Source organism: Neolamprologus brichardi, chromosome 10 (genome assembly GCF_056152115.1).
Source record: "Neolamprologus brichardi isolate AB-2024 chromosome 10, ASM5615211v1, whole genome shotgun sequence".
Taxonomy (NCBI): Eukaryota; Metazoa; Chordata; class Actinopteri; order Cichliformes; family Cichlidae; genus Neolamprologus; species Neolamprologus brichardi.
This window is the reverse complement of record NC_142113.1, coordinates 387,197-401,334: the sequence shown is the minus strand read 5'-3', so window position 1 is coordinate 401,334 and position 14,138 is coordinate 387,197. Positions and strand designations below refer to the sequence as shown.

The 14,138-nt window shown below is 43.3% G+C and overlaps 2 protein-coding genes across 3 annotated transcripts in view; one reads left to right on the top strand and one right to left on the bottom strand.

The window, feature by feature from the left end:
* The window catches only part of hlcs (holocarboxylase synthetase (biotin-(proprionyl-CoA-carboxylase (ATP-hydrolysing)) ligase)), a 49,085-nt gene extending 48,158 nt beyond the window's left edge, over nucleotides 1–927 (bottom strand). Inside the window, exon 1 of the mRNA XM_087846977.1 lies at nucleotides 455–927. Coding sequence (XP_087703103.1) covers nucleotides 455–670 — 216 coding nt within the window. The 5' untranslated portion in view covers nucleotides 671–927. The remainder of the gene's footprint in view (nucleotides 1–454) is intronic.
* A 3,409-nt stretch (nucleotides 928–4,336) lies between these two features.
* Nucleotides 4,337–12,699, top strand: rexo2 (RNA exonuclease 2). Of its 2 annotated transcripts, none has more exons than XM_087846976.1 (7): nucleotides 4,337–4,806; nucleotides 5,049–5,132; nucleotides 5,211–5,288; nucleotides 7,904–8,015; nucleotides 8,592–8,704; nucleotides 9,127–9,180; nucleotides 11,754–12,699. In XM_087846976.1, exons 1-7 carry the CDS (start codon nucleotides 4,582–4,584, stop codon nucleotides 11,844–11,846), a joined length of 759 nt encoding a protein of 252 aa, XP_087703102.1. In that variant the 5' UTR covers nucleotides 4,337–4,581; the 3' UTR covers nucleotides 11,847–12,699. The 2 variants fall into 2 exon arrangements, with proteins under 2 accessions (XP_087703102.1, XP_087703101.1); XM_087846975.1 differs by having other exon boundaries at nucleotides 4,348–4,806; nucleotides 8,592–8,700.
* Nucleotides 12,700–14,138: the final 1,439 nt, after the last annotated feature.

Here is a 14,138-nt window from a genome sequence, read left to right as displayed (position 1 = left end):
AGTGGGACACCAATAACACTACAGTGGGACACCAGTGAGTCTACAGTGAGACACCAGTGAGTCTACAGTGAGTCTACAGTGAGACACCAGTGGGACACCAATAACACTACAGTGGGACACCAGTGGGACACCAGTGAGTCTACAGTGAGACACCAGTGAGTCTACAGTGAGACACCAGTGGCACAATGAGTTTTGTGTTGTTGCTGCACACACACACACACACACTGTATCACCGAGTGAACGCCAGCCTAACTCGCAGCTCTCCATCGTTTAGCTGCGGTACAGCTTCAGAAAGGTGCTCAGCTGTTCAGGTCAGGCTCCGTGGGGACCTGCGCGTGACAGCCCACCGCACACGAACACACACACAGCTGTCAAACTCTGAGATTAGTAAGACTTTAAAGCAGGAAGTACTCGCTCTCCACGGTATGACGTAAGCGTGTGTCCGGTGACCAACCTGAGGCTCGCTAACATACACGGCCTTATCCCCCCGCTGAAGAAACACGTTGTCCTCGAGCTGAAGCGAGCCTGAACGCGCGCGCGCACCGCGGCGCGAGCACAGGCTGAAGCTGAAGCTGCTGCTGTTCAGCCGGGACAGACCGCTCCGGATCAGCGCAGAGTAGCACCTGTGAAAGCGCACCCACATGTAGACGTAGCACAGCGTTATGAGCATGTTAGGCTGCGCGCCGAGCGCCCATGGTGGCTCAAATGAAACCAACTCGGAAGCTTTACTGCGTCCACAGCCGGGAAGCTAACGCTGCAGCTCTTCTTCTTTGGTTTCAGTGGTAGGTAGTGACAAGCGGCGGGGCGCATTACCGCCATCTATGCGAAAATCAGCTCGATTTCTTCTTCGGGTTTTTGCATTTTGCCACCTGTCCGACCGGATGACTGCCCTAACTATAATCCAGGTTATCTAATGGAGCATTGTTTACATCCAGTGTGAACGTCTCGGTGTCGCGTTTGTTTGCAGTCCTTTAATAAAGTCAGTCATTCACAGTGAGTGTTCATGTTCTTCATATTCTCCTGCCAGCATTTACGCAAACGACTCTGTCCACGTCACGCTTCATCGTGCTAACAAGCTACCAGCGGCTCTGCTGAAGCTGGTCCATCAGCTGCTGCAAGGAGGACGTGATGAAGCCGACCGATGATCAGTGTGCACGCGGTCTACGTCAATATGATGGTTCAATCACCATTGTTGATGCAGACTTGTATCGGTGGAGCTGAATGACTGTCCAGAGGGCTGCGATGTGCAGCAGCAGTTTGTGCCTGCTGTTTCCTCTCGCACTGCAAAAGCTGGTGATGTCTGAATACTTTTAGAAAATCAAACTTGTGATCTCTACACAGAGTGAGAGAAGGAAGGAAGCTGAAGCTAAAAGATTGTAGTTATATAAAGAAAGTTAGAATATGAAGTATTTATTGAACCTTTGATGAAGACATTAACAACCAGCAAATCAAAGCCGTTTGTCATTCATAAATCCAAGTTCCTGTTAACATGCTTTGGTTACAGTGTCACAGATTTTATATTCATGTATGAACAATAGTATTTATTAAAATAAAGTTATTAACTTTATTTGTTTACACATTGTGAGTTCATTGGCGTGAAAGTGTGCCCCTCCTTCCTGATTTCCTCATTCTTTGTGTGTCACACTTCAGTGTTTCAGATCATCAAACAAATGTAAATATTAGACAAAGAGAACACAAGTAAACAAAATGCTGTTTCTAAATGAAGGTGTTTTTGTTTGAGGGGTAAATAATCCAAACCTACATGGTCCTTTGTGAAAAAGTGATGCCCCCTAAACAGAATAACTGGTTGGGCCACCCTCAGCAGCAACAACGGCAATCAAGCATCTATGATAACAATGAGTCTTTGACAGCGCTGATGAGAAACTGTCTCATTTTTGCAGAATTGGAGGATTTTTGAGCAGAACCATCTTTTCATGCCACAGCATCTCAATTGGATTCAGGTCAGGACTGTAACTAAGACACTCCAAAACCTTCATCCACTCACAGCTGGACTCACTGGTGTGTTTTGGATCGTTGTCCTGCAGAAGTGCGCTTCACCGTGAGGTCTTGAACAGATGCACAGACATAAAGCAAAACAGCCCCCGACCGTCACACTACCAACACCATATTCTCCTGCTGATGTTCCTTTCCTAAAAACCAGATGTAACGGGACACACACCTTGCAAAAAGTTCACCTTTTGTCTGACCAGTCCACAGAGTATTTTCCCAAACGCCCTGGGCATCATCGAGATGTTTTCTAGGAAAACTGAAAGCCTTTATGTTCCTTTCCTCAGCAGTGGTGTTCATCTTGGACCTCTGCATGCTGGCCATTTTTGCCCAGGTTCTTATGGTGGAGTCATGAAAACTGACCTTAAGGGAAGCAAGTGAGGCCTGCAGGTCTTTGGATGTTGTCCTGGGGTCTTTTGTGACCTCGTGGACGCACTCGTGGGTTAAGTTTGGTCGGCCGGCAGCTCCTGGAAAAGTTCACTGCTGGTTCATCCACATTTCTGGATAATGGCTCCCACTGTGTTTTGCTGGAGTCCCACAGCTTTAGAAATGGCTTTATAACCTTTCCTAGACTGAGAGGGCTCAGGTACTTTGTTTCTCATTTGTTCCTGAATGTTCTTGGATCACAGCAGGAAGTCTGACTTTGGTGTGGTGTGGTAATAATCACGCCTGGGTGTGGCTATTCAGCTTTCTAAAGACGTGATACACCGCAGGTAATGTTTTCACACAGGGCAGGTTGTAGGTTTGTGTTTTTAACCAGATGTTTAACATGTGTTTACATTCATACTTCTTTTCATCACACCAGTGTGAAAAAAGGCCAACAACAAATTGATGTCAAAGTAATAAATGATCAATGCACCGATTTATTATCAAACTATACACACATGTTCCAGTGAGATATCCCTACAATCAAAATCAGTCAGTTATTGGAGTATTGTCTTTAGTCATTCTAAAATGATGTGCTTGTTTTCCAACCAGGAGACCAAAGTTAACGTGGTATTGATTAGTTAGCCAGAACAGTTCAACCATGAAGAAGAGTTTCTAAAAAGGAAACGAAGAAGGCTCAGGTGAGGAGCAGGTGAGATTACTGATGGGCAGATGAAGCTTCATGAAGCACTGAAGCTTTTCATCCAATTGGTTCACCCCAGCGCAAAGCGTCTTGAAGCTTCATCTGCTCTAGTAGGACACCTACTGGACATAAAAATATTAGTTGGTATGAATTTGAAGAGTGTGGCCTTTTGCACACAGCCTGTAAACGTCAACAACAAAAGGAGTGTGTAAAACATGTATATTGTAGTGATGGCAGTATACTGTGTATATTTATACTGGCAGTGTGGAAAATGATCATTTGGAAATGCTTAAAATGGAAATGATGATTTACTGTGAGGTGAGGTGAGGTTGGGGTGTGGACAGTGGTTGTGCTTTTGTAACGTCGAGGTATGGACAGCTACACACTGAGGCCTCAGTCCTGCCTGTTCACATTTTATTCTGTAAAAACTAAATTTTCACTGCTTTTATGGCTTTTTTAGTGGGGCGAACATTTAAAACATTTAATGATTTAACAAATCTTTTAAATCCTTTGTCCTCCACAATGCTAAATGGCTGGGAGTCCTCCATCACCATGGTAACCAGGTCTTCATCTATTTGAGATTGTTGTCCTGAGGAAAGACAACAAAAACAAAGCACAAATATCAATATCACACACGTAACTTATTACAGTTGTATAATATTGTTATATCATTTAGTAACATTACTGCATGCTATATTATCATTTGATGGCTCACCTGGTCTTGCTCCACAATCGGTGTTCCCCTTATTCTCATGCAAAGCTCTGTAGTGCCAAGCATGGATGAGGTGTTGTTGTTATATCCCAGCTCCCTGCACATAGCAAACACTTCACCTTGTACAAAGTACAGACAGCTTAACATAAATTATTGCACCATCAGTATTATGAAAATACATCTTCTGTAGAAATTTACATGCCTTGTTGGGAGGAATAAAATCAAAATGTTCCCTCACAGGGGAGGACATCCTCCTCTTCTTAGCTGGCTCCTATTTCTCCTGATTTTCTCTCATAAACCTCCAAACTGTCTCCAAACTCTCACTAACCGCAACTCTCCATCAAACACTCACATCTTGAATGAAGTCTGAGGGGTTTATATCGCTGTCGTAGCTCGCGGCAAAGTTCGAACCGTTCCTGAACCAGTCACGTGGTACAGCCGGGCAGCGAGGCTTCGGACGTCATCATTTTCAGCTCCTCCCATAAATGAAGCAAGCCTCGATACGCGCATCGCGGAAACGCCCCCTCCATTACTCGACACAAGCTTTGAAGCCTCGATACAGAACGTCACATCACTACTTCTGTGCGGTAAAAATGAAATAAGTGTCCGCATCCACGCTACAGACTGCGGCACGATTTCAGTTGATCGCAGCCAGAGTGCAAGAACCGACAGGCAGGCCAACGACTCCAAGCACCTGCACTTCAGTAGTGATAGCTGTACACGTACATCCACGCCAGCAGGTGGCAGTAATGCAGCAGTTCGTTGCTGAAGACTCTGTTTGAAAAGTTTTCTTATGGCAAATAAGACCGGAAGTGGGCTCATCATGCCGGTGTGCTCGCGCAGTTCGGCATGGGCGCTCGCTACATTCAGCAAGAGTCTGTTCGCGCTGTCTCTCGGAAAGGCAGCGCTTAGCCGGACAGGAAGCCCGCTGTTAGCACCAGCCGCAGGTCGGGCATCAACAAGAGGCAGCATGACAGCCACGGGCATGTCCCAGAGAATGGTGTGGGTGGACCTGGAGGTGAGTCACGTCGTGGGAACTGTGGTTATTGCTACAATCACTAAACGCTTAGCCGTTGAGTGTAACGGTAAGCTGTGGAACTAGATGGCGCGTATAGCGCTGGATGCTGCAATAGTTGTGTGAAGTGTCCAGCGAGCTGTAGGCAGCCCACGCAGGAACATGGCACACGGGTGTGCAGACTTGAGCTGCTGTTCTCAATCTGTCTGTGCTGTTTATAATGACACCTACCTCTGTGTGTGTAGATGACAGGGCTGGACGTGGAAAAGGACCAAATCATTGAAATGGCCTGCCTTATTACAGACTCACACCTGAACATCCTGGCTGAGGTAAAGTGAAGGTGAACACTGGAGCCTCTGCTCTTCTCTCTGTCATACAAGTTCAAGGCAGCTGTTGTTTTTCTCCAGGGGCCAAACTTGATCATTAAGCAGCCCGACGAGCTACTGGAAGGGATGTCAGAGTGGTGTAAGGAGCATCACGGAAGGGTAAGCTGGCGTTTGTTCAGGGGCTCGTACCAGTAAAGCAGAAATACAGATTGTTTTTCTACACGTCTTTCAAAAGTCGGTGCTGGAAAGCACCTCTGCAAGAAAACAAACTAATCTAGAATGCTAATGGGAACACGCAGCTCCTTACAACCATGGCCTTTAAACCATAGCGTGAGCACGAATGTTCCCGGCTCCTACACTCTTATGAGTCTCTGAATCAGTCTCTTCTTAGTCATGTAGAGATTGTGCAGACGTATGTTTTTTCTGCTGGTTGCACTCTGCCATTTGAATGCTCCCTGGGTCAAAAACACTGATACTAAAATTAATATCAAATGAAGATAGTTGCTAACAGTGACGTCTTTGCCTCCTCCAGTTTGACAAGCACACACACAAAAGTTAATCTTAAATACTGTAACTGGAAAGAATTAGTTGAAAACTAAGAAGTTAACATCTTCAAAAATCATCATTACTTGTTTTCACACGATAATGATGTTGAGTGTTTTTGGGGGTCTCACGGTTGTGTTTGAAATTCCAGTGCGGTAACAGCGCAGTAGCACTAATCAGGGTCTTTACTGTTGTAGGTAGGGTCCTTACCTTGTAATATGAAGCACCTTGAGGCGACTGCTGTCATTTGGCACTTCATAAATCAAATTGAATTGAAGCTTTAACGTTAGTGTTTTGGTTGCTGCCGGTCGTTCTGGAGTGACCCTGTGCAGATGAAAGGGCAGCGTGTGATATTATGGGCTGTTACTCAAGCGTTCATAGGAACTTATAAACTTTGTGTTCAATACACAAAAACCTTTACTGGCTAATTAGTGTCAATTAATAAAATCTAAAATGTTCACTCACCTAAACTGAAATGAAGGTTCTGGTTAGTAGAGCAAATCAAGTTTAATACTTGTCACATTACTGAAGTCATTTTCATGTTCCAGTTTCTCACAGGTAACTGTACAGGTGAGACCTGCCGTTTGCCTGTAGGACAAATTCAGAACATGAAGGCTCTGCTTGAGATTCCAACTCTTAAACTTGCTTTGATATTGTTTCACTGAAATTCTTGAGATTCAAAGAGATGTTGATGTGAATGAAGGTGGCCATCATTAGGCTGACAACGTAACACGAACCCATTAAAAAGATTAACCTCTTACCTAAGGGTGGTCCTTAAGTTGACATAAGGTAAGAGGTGACCGGTGTACTGTGGGACGTGTCGTATCTCCCACAGTACACCGGACACATCATTGTCATTTCAAAAATAACCTTTTTCCCCAATCGGGTGTTTAAGTCTGACGTCATTAGCTGTGTCCGGGTCCAAACTCTGTTTCAGGTCTGAAAGTCAAACGAACACTGCAGCATCACTGAGTTTAAAAACTGTCTAAATTCTTTCATCTGTAATCAAATGATCAGCGTTGCTGCTTTACCAGGTGTAACAATGAAGTTTAACATCCAGGCATCCATGAAAACAGGATTTATTACATTTAACAGAGTTAGAAGTTAGCAGGAAGTTAGCTCGCTAGCTTCCACCTAAACATGAAAGAATTAAAACGTACAGCTCTGCTGTCACTTCCAACATAAATGAAGACAGAAAACTAAACAGCAGTGACGTTTGTAGGGTTACTGAAGTTGGGCTAGCTGGTATATAATGATATGCTACGTGATTGCTAGCGACACAGCTATGTTAGCATAAACACAGTGAAGCTGGAGGATGAACGCTAACTTTATTCCACTTGATAAAAGTTAATGTGAGGGTTCCCGATGGTTAAACAAATGCAATCGCATGGCAGGATGCTGTAAACGGACCAAACTTCAATCAGGAGAACAACTGAGACAATCCATCCACAATACGAGGTTAGTCATTCATATACTGCTGCAGGGGCTGGAGTTACATCGTAAGGGTTAAAAACCGAGAGAGGCCGACAGTGATCACGGACTGTTTTTAGGGGCTTGTTCAGATTAAACAGAACAAGATGCAAAACATTAAAACATGTTAAAAACACAACAGCCTTAATAAACACAGAGTTGTTTGGACTGAAGCAGGGTTCATACGTCATCACTTAAGGACCAGGTTACCAGTGTATGAACTTTACTATCATTCAGTCCACATACTTAACTCCAAGGTTTGACGTATCCGGACCCAAAACAAAATCTTCTGATCCTCTGTAGCTCTTAAATGAGATAAATGCAGCTTTGCACAAGAGCATGACATGTGACACCATGTCAGACTAACGTTAAACCAGAATGTAGACAGTGTGTGACGTCTCCCTTTGCTGCTTCAGCAGAGGTTAAGTAGCACCAGGTGCTGCTAATCAATGGACTGATTAATCAGAAGTTTTGACAGTTTGCTGGTCTGGACATCAGCAATGATCTTACAGAAACAGTTGGTGCGAAATCATTTAAAGTTCATCATTTTACAGGGAGAAAGATTCAGGGAGGTGCAGTTACCAATCTTCACAGATGTTATTGTAACCTCAGGTTGTGCAACACTGAGAGAAACCCAGACAGCAGTTCAGATGTTAGTATTTGTACTCACACGCCTGCTTTTCCACTTTACTGTTGTCTTGTTTGAACGATGAGGCGTGTTTTAAAGTGAAGTAACAAAGTCTGTTGTACTTGTGTCTCAGTCAGGACTGACCCAGGCTGTGCGGGACAGTAAAATCACCCTGGAACAAGCAGAGTATGAGTTCCTGTCCTTCGTCAGGCAGCACACACCACCTGGACAATGTCCCCTCGCTGGTAAACTCTGATCTTTCTGTTCATGACCTGGGCACAAAGTTATGATTCTGCATGTCTGTCTGTGGTACTGTGTGGGTGGCTGGATTATGCCTAGCATCTCTGTAATGACTCCGGTGAAGCTACAGGAGCTCGAGGAGAGCCAATCGTCAGCTTAGCTCTCCTGATTGTCCGAGGTTTCCCTTTGGGTAGCTGTGATTACTCTAATTAGATCAGGGGTGGGGAACTGCAGGCCTCGAGCACCTGCAGGTTCTCACCCTGGATCAAATGTTCATCACCAGGCCTCTGGAGAACTTGAAGACATGTCGAGGAGGTCATTTAGCCATTTAAACCTGCAGGACACCCTGGAGGCCCGGAGCTCCCCACCCTGTGTTAGATAATGCACAGTGAGCTCATGACAGTGATTAACATGCTGAGTGTGAAAGGACCGAGTCAGGTGTAGGTGATCTGTTTCTTCTGCTTCACTCATGCTGGACTCAAAGCTCAGACTATACTGCAGATCATGTGTGTAGCAGCAGCACATGTGCTGGTGTCAGTGATCGGCTCGAGGAGTCATGCTTGTGATTGGTTGTTCTACAGGTAACTCTGTGCATGCGGATAAGAGGTTCCTGGACAAGTATATGCCACAGTTCATGCACCACCTTCACTACAGAATCATCGACGTGAGCACCATCAAGGAGCTCAGCAGGCAGGTGACTTTAGGAGATGACCTCAGAATAATCTGCCACCTCTGTCTCTCAGGGTGGCATCTTCATGTGGAGAGCCACGGTTAAACACTGTTGGTCACAGGGAGTGTGGGTGGGGGGGACTACACCCATAAACATGAATGTATATTTCCATTTCCTAATCAAACCCTTTATAGCCATGAATGCCCACAGATTCATGGCTCAGGTATTTTAGTGTTTACATGTTTGCCAGAGACAAGCTGCACTCACTCACGTGGTTTCTCCCTTTAATGTGAACTAACGTTGTGAGAACCGTTTACTGCAGTTCATGCACCGCTGCACATCATAGCAAAGAAGAGGTTGCATGGCATTTTCATCTGCATGCTGCCCATACATGAAAATCATAAATGTATCAGTACGATTGACTTTCTTTCTATAAACACTTTCAGACGCTGGTTTCCAGAAGAATACAAAATGGTGCCTCACAAGACAGCAACACACAGGTAAATAAAAAGATGTCAACATATATATGAAACGGCCTTCAGTTTTATTTATACAGCATCAAAACCTAACAACAGTCGCCTCAAGGTGCTTTAGATTGTAAGGTAGGCCCTACAGTAATACAGAGAACCCCAACAATCAGAGAACAGTTGACATCAGGAAGGAAAAACTCCCTTTAAACAGGAAGAAACCTTCAGCAGAACCTCCGGTTGGTGTGAGAGAAGGAAGACAGGATAAAGACATGCTGTGGAAGAGAGCCAGAGATTAATAACAAGTGTGATTCAGTGCAGAGAGGTCTGTTAACACATAGTGAGTGAAGAAGAAACACCCAGTGTATCATGGGAATCCCCAGCAGCCTACGTCTATTGCAGCATAACTAAGGGAGGATTCAGGGTCACCTGGTCCAGCCCTAACTATATGCTTTAGCAAAAAGGAAAGTTTGAAGCCTAATCTTGAAAGTAGAGATAGTGTCTGTCTCCTGAATCCAAACTGGAAGCTGGTTCCACAGAAGAGGGGCCTGAAAACTGAAGGCTCTGCCTCCCATTCTACTTTTAAATACTCTAGGAACAACAAGTAGGCCTGCAGTGTCAAAGCATGAGCTCTCTGTAAGAGAGTGAAGATTGCACCTGATTATTGAAGATCTTGGATGAGATGTTGAACAGAATAGTGCACAGCCAACTTTTCTCTTCCTCAGGGTGATATGCAGGGTGATAAGGCCTCGAGGCCCTGCAGGACACCGGGCCTCGAGGCCTGGAGTTCAACCCCCCTGGTGTAAAGCTAGTTACACAGATGCTGTGTTGGGTTTAGCTTGGTCCTGCTGAAATATGGAAATATGAAAAAAGACATCATTGTGGGAGCGTGTGCTGCTCTAAAACCTGTAGAGTGAAGGGGAAAAGTCTGTGATCCCCTGTTAAGGTGGCACACTTCCTGAACTCAGCAGTCAAACAAAGAAACAGCACAGAGGACATTTCTACCACGGGTGCCTCTGTGAGGAGGGTGAGGGTAGCACTGGTGTTCATTCTTCATGAGGACAATAAAGACACGTCCTCATAAGGACAGAGATTCATATTGCTGTGTGGTAATTATCAAATGCATCTTGGGCCATCGTGATGAAGGAACATGGACATAATGAAACTTGTAGTGAAACAAAGTTTCTATGGGGAAGCAACCTCGTGCGTTACTTGTAGAAAAGAGTCACGGCCCAAACACATTACTCTGAACTGTTGTGATATATTATTTTGTAATAGAGCTGGGCGATAGAACGATAACGATGTGTATGGTGAAATAACTTTTTCTCGATAGAAAAATTTAACTATTGCGATAGACCTCACCGCTCTTGGCCTCTTAAAAAAAAAAAGAAGAAGAAGAACAGCCAATCCAAATTAAGTAGCGCAGAGCCGAACCAATCACAGCCGCAGCGTCACGTCACGTGACTTGTTACGTACAGCACAAGTGCCAAGCCGCACATGTGTATTTGTTTGGGAAGCAGCCAGCCGCCGTGCCGCCCGGTAATGGAGGAAATGAGTGTGCCGACTAGAGAAAAATCAACCGAGAGCGTGACCGAAGAGAAAACAGACGATGGTGATGATGCCGGGGAGATTGTCGAATGGAAGAGCCACAGAAGTTCAGTAGTGTGAAGGTATTTCTGATATTTCAAGTCTGACAAAAACAGAGTAGCGCGCACTGTAAATTGTGCTGAAAGCAAGTCTGGAAATCCAATAAAGCGGTGCATGCTCAATCTCTGACTGGAAGCGCTAATTTGTCATTCGGCTTTTGTCGACTAAAGTAACTGTTAAACTGTTTGAAAAGCTGAGCTATGCAACAAGGAGAGATCGAGAATTTCCTTTTAGTTCTCAGTTTATTTGATATTGACTAAAGTTAGTCAATTTTGTTCTTCTGTAAAACAAACTAAGATTTATTTTTAGAATTAATATTTTGTTTCTAAGTGGAATTGACAATTTAGTAGTTTTGTTTGTTCTGTTTTGAAACTTAAACGCTTTAGCGGCTGCCTTTTGTGTAGTTTGCAATATTTGCCTTTATTTATCTGAAAAAGTCTCATGTTCATTAAATACATCTACCCTGTTGAACTTATTATGGGAAATAAATATTTAAATCAAAACAAGCTGCTGATTATTTCACATTTTACTTGTTTAAATCTTACAAATATAGTTATTTGGCTTATATCGTGATATATATCGTTATCGCCTGAAATGAAAAAAAAAACATATCGTGATATGAAAAAATCTCATATCGCCCAGCTCTATCTTGTAATAATAATAATAATTTCAGTGTATTATGTGATGTTAGTGGACTATTACACAGTCCAAAAATGTAAAAGGCCTCCACAGCCTAATCTTCAGACTTTGCTGTTCATATCGCTTTTTTAGACATGAAGCTCACATTCTGATGGTTAATGGAAAGTAGTTCATGTTTTTTTATGTCTTCCACCATAAGCTGAGCTTTTAGGTGGGAGCCACCTTTGCAGAATCTTGTTTTAATCCTGGAAGTGTGTATGTGGGGGCGAATGTAGAAATATCCACGATGGTAAAGTTAAAATGGAGGTTTTTTTCTTTAGAGCGTTGGAGGACATCCAGGAGAGCATCAAGGAGCTGCAGTACTACAGAGCCAACATCTTCAAAGCATCAGAGAAGAACTGCACGATTGTTGAAAATGGAGGCAGCAGTATGAGTTAGCACAGAATGAGAATAGTCTTCAGTGTTATTATCGTATTGCCATCGGTTTTCGTTTGTGCACTTGTGAATACTCAATAATCCTTTGTTAGAATATTGTTAGTGGTAAATTTAAAGGTTTCATTGAAAGAAGCAAGCAGCAGTTTTTTGTTTTTCTTTTCAGGAGAAATCCTTTTTTCCAGGTTCATGATGGTGATCTTTGGTAGATTGTGTCTGATGCAATTTTCAATTGTTCTTGTTTTGAAAGTGAAACCAAATAAATCTGGTTGTGCCTGTGGAAAAACTAATTGTTTCCTTACTGTCATGTACACATGATGCAGGAAATGGGAGCAACTGTAACAGAAAATACCCAAATATTTGTTTATCCATTTCAAGTTCTTTATTTTGAATGTGATGTAGATAATGCAGTGCAATGACATGTTGGAATATTTAACATCTAAGTGAAGTGACGGACGTGAAACAAACTCAAACGTCTTCATACTGTTACATTTCTAACAGTACAGTAGTTTTATTTTCTGATCATATGTTTGGAGCCTTTGTTGGACAGTGGCAGCAAAGGGTCAGATTCAAATCCAGCCCATGTAGCATGTGGTCTGCTTACTGAGCTAAACTGGCACCATATAGGTTTGAAAAGTCGTGTCATTGCTGACTGGTGACGTGGGTTCAACATAAATGGAAATGATGTGTTACTTGTTTGAGTCAGTAAGTCAGAGCTCATACACAATATGCAAAGAATGGACAGCAGGGTGGTGTTAGAGTACAACTTGGTTTAAACTGATTTAGACGAAGTGTCTTTGAAAGTGTAAGAGAATCTGTTGAATAAATGGAAAATGCTTCAAATCAAGACCAGTAAGTTACCTGACTTTAAATTCATGCACAGTATGTACTATTATATAAACCTGTGATGTTTGACAGCCATTGCATTGCAATCCATCGTAGCAGCTCTGCCATGAATTCTTTACATTTCAGTTTTTTGTTGACATTTTAAAATGTTCATTTTAATGTGTTTATTTTTGAGGCAATATCAAAATCCTTCAAAGACAGCAATTTTATCAATGCCTCTAAGGGTTTATTTGTTACGTTACATGTAGCCATTCTCTTTGGTTTTGTCCAAAGGACGTTGTTCCAGCGTGGTGTTTTTACCACCTGTCATACTGGGTTTGGTTTGCCAAGCTGCAGTATTCTTCTGTATAACCCCCCACCAGATTGATGGGTAGCAGAAATTGCTTCTCTAAGATCATTGTTCATGTCCAGACCAACAAACTGCCAGAGTATTGACTCAAATACTTTGGTATTAGTGACGGGATTTCCGGCTCTTTTTAGAGAACCTGCTCTTTCGGCTCCCAACCAGCTCTTCAGGTTGTTTTGTTGCTTTAATTAATTTATTAACAACAATACAAAATTATGGACAAAAGGAAATACTAACGCCCACTCACATCCTGGGCCATCTGACCTCAGGAAATCACATGATAGGGTGGGGCCAGGTTTCACAATGAGCTCACCTGAAACCCTGGCTGATTGGGACCCACACCCAGTTTCACACCTTGGCTCAGGCGATTAGAGGATCATCAGGGGGTCCTTTTGTCCCTCTGTGGGGGGAAACTCCCACTAGGTTTAAATCTGGGACTCTCCACCATTTGACCTTAGAGCTGAAGAAGCTTCTCGGATGAAGGTGAAACATCTTCAAGTAACTTAAAGAAGTCCAGACACTTTTCTTTCCAAGCTCCTTAGACTACGATGACCTGGATGACTGAGAATCTTCACAGACAGAATTGACTGATGTCGCATTCTTATGGGAAACTTGAGTTTTGCTGGAGCATTTATGTGCTTTGATATTCCTGCTTGACTTAATCTTTCTTATCTCAGTTTACTTCATATTGGCAGATGTTCCTTTCATTTAATTGGCTGTGGCAACTACTGTCTCTGTGTATTTTAATGGCCTTTTAAAATTAAATAATACACAGACTCAGGCCAGCTGATAGAAATGTGAAGTTATTGAGTTTCCCAAATGAATACATTGACATGAACAGTGAGTGGAGCTATTTTCACTTCACCTGGCTCCCGGGGTACGCCATGAATCAAAGTGTTGTGAACATACTGCCTACGGCTCAACTGATTCAGTAACTGTCCCTGCTCGTTTCATGGAAGAGACGGACAAACAATGAAGGCTGTGCAGCTCGAGCTCATGACACCATCACAAGGTCGGAGGCTGCACGTGTCAAAACCCTAACAAAGAAGGACAGCGTGGCTGTGCAAACATGTATGCTGCC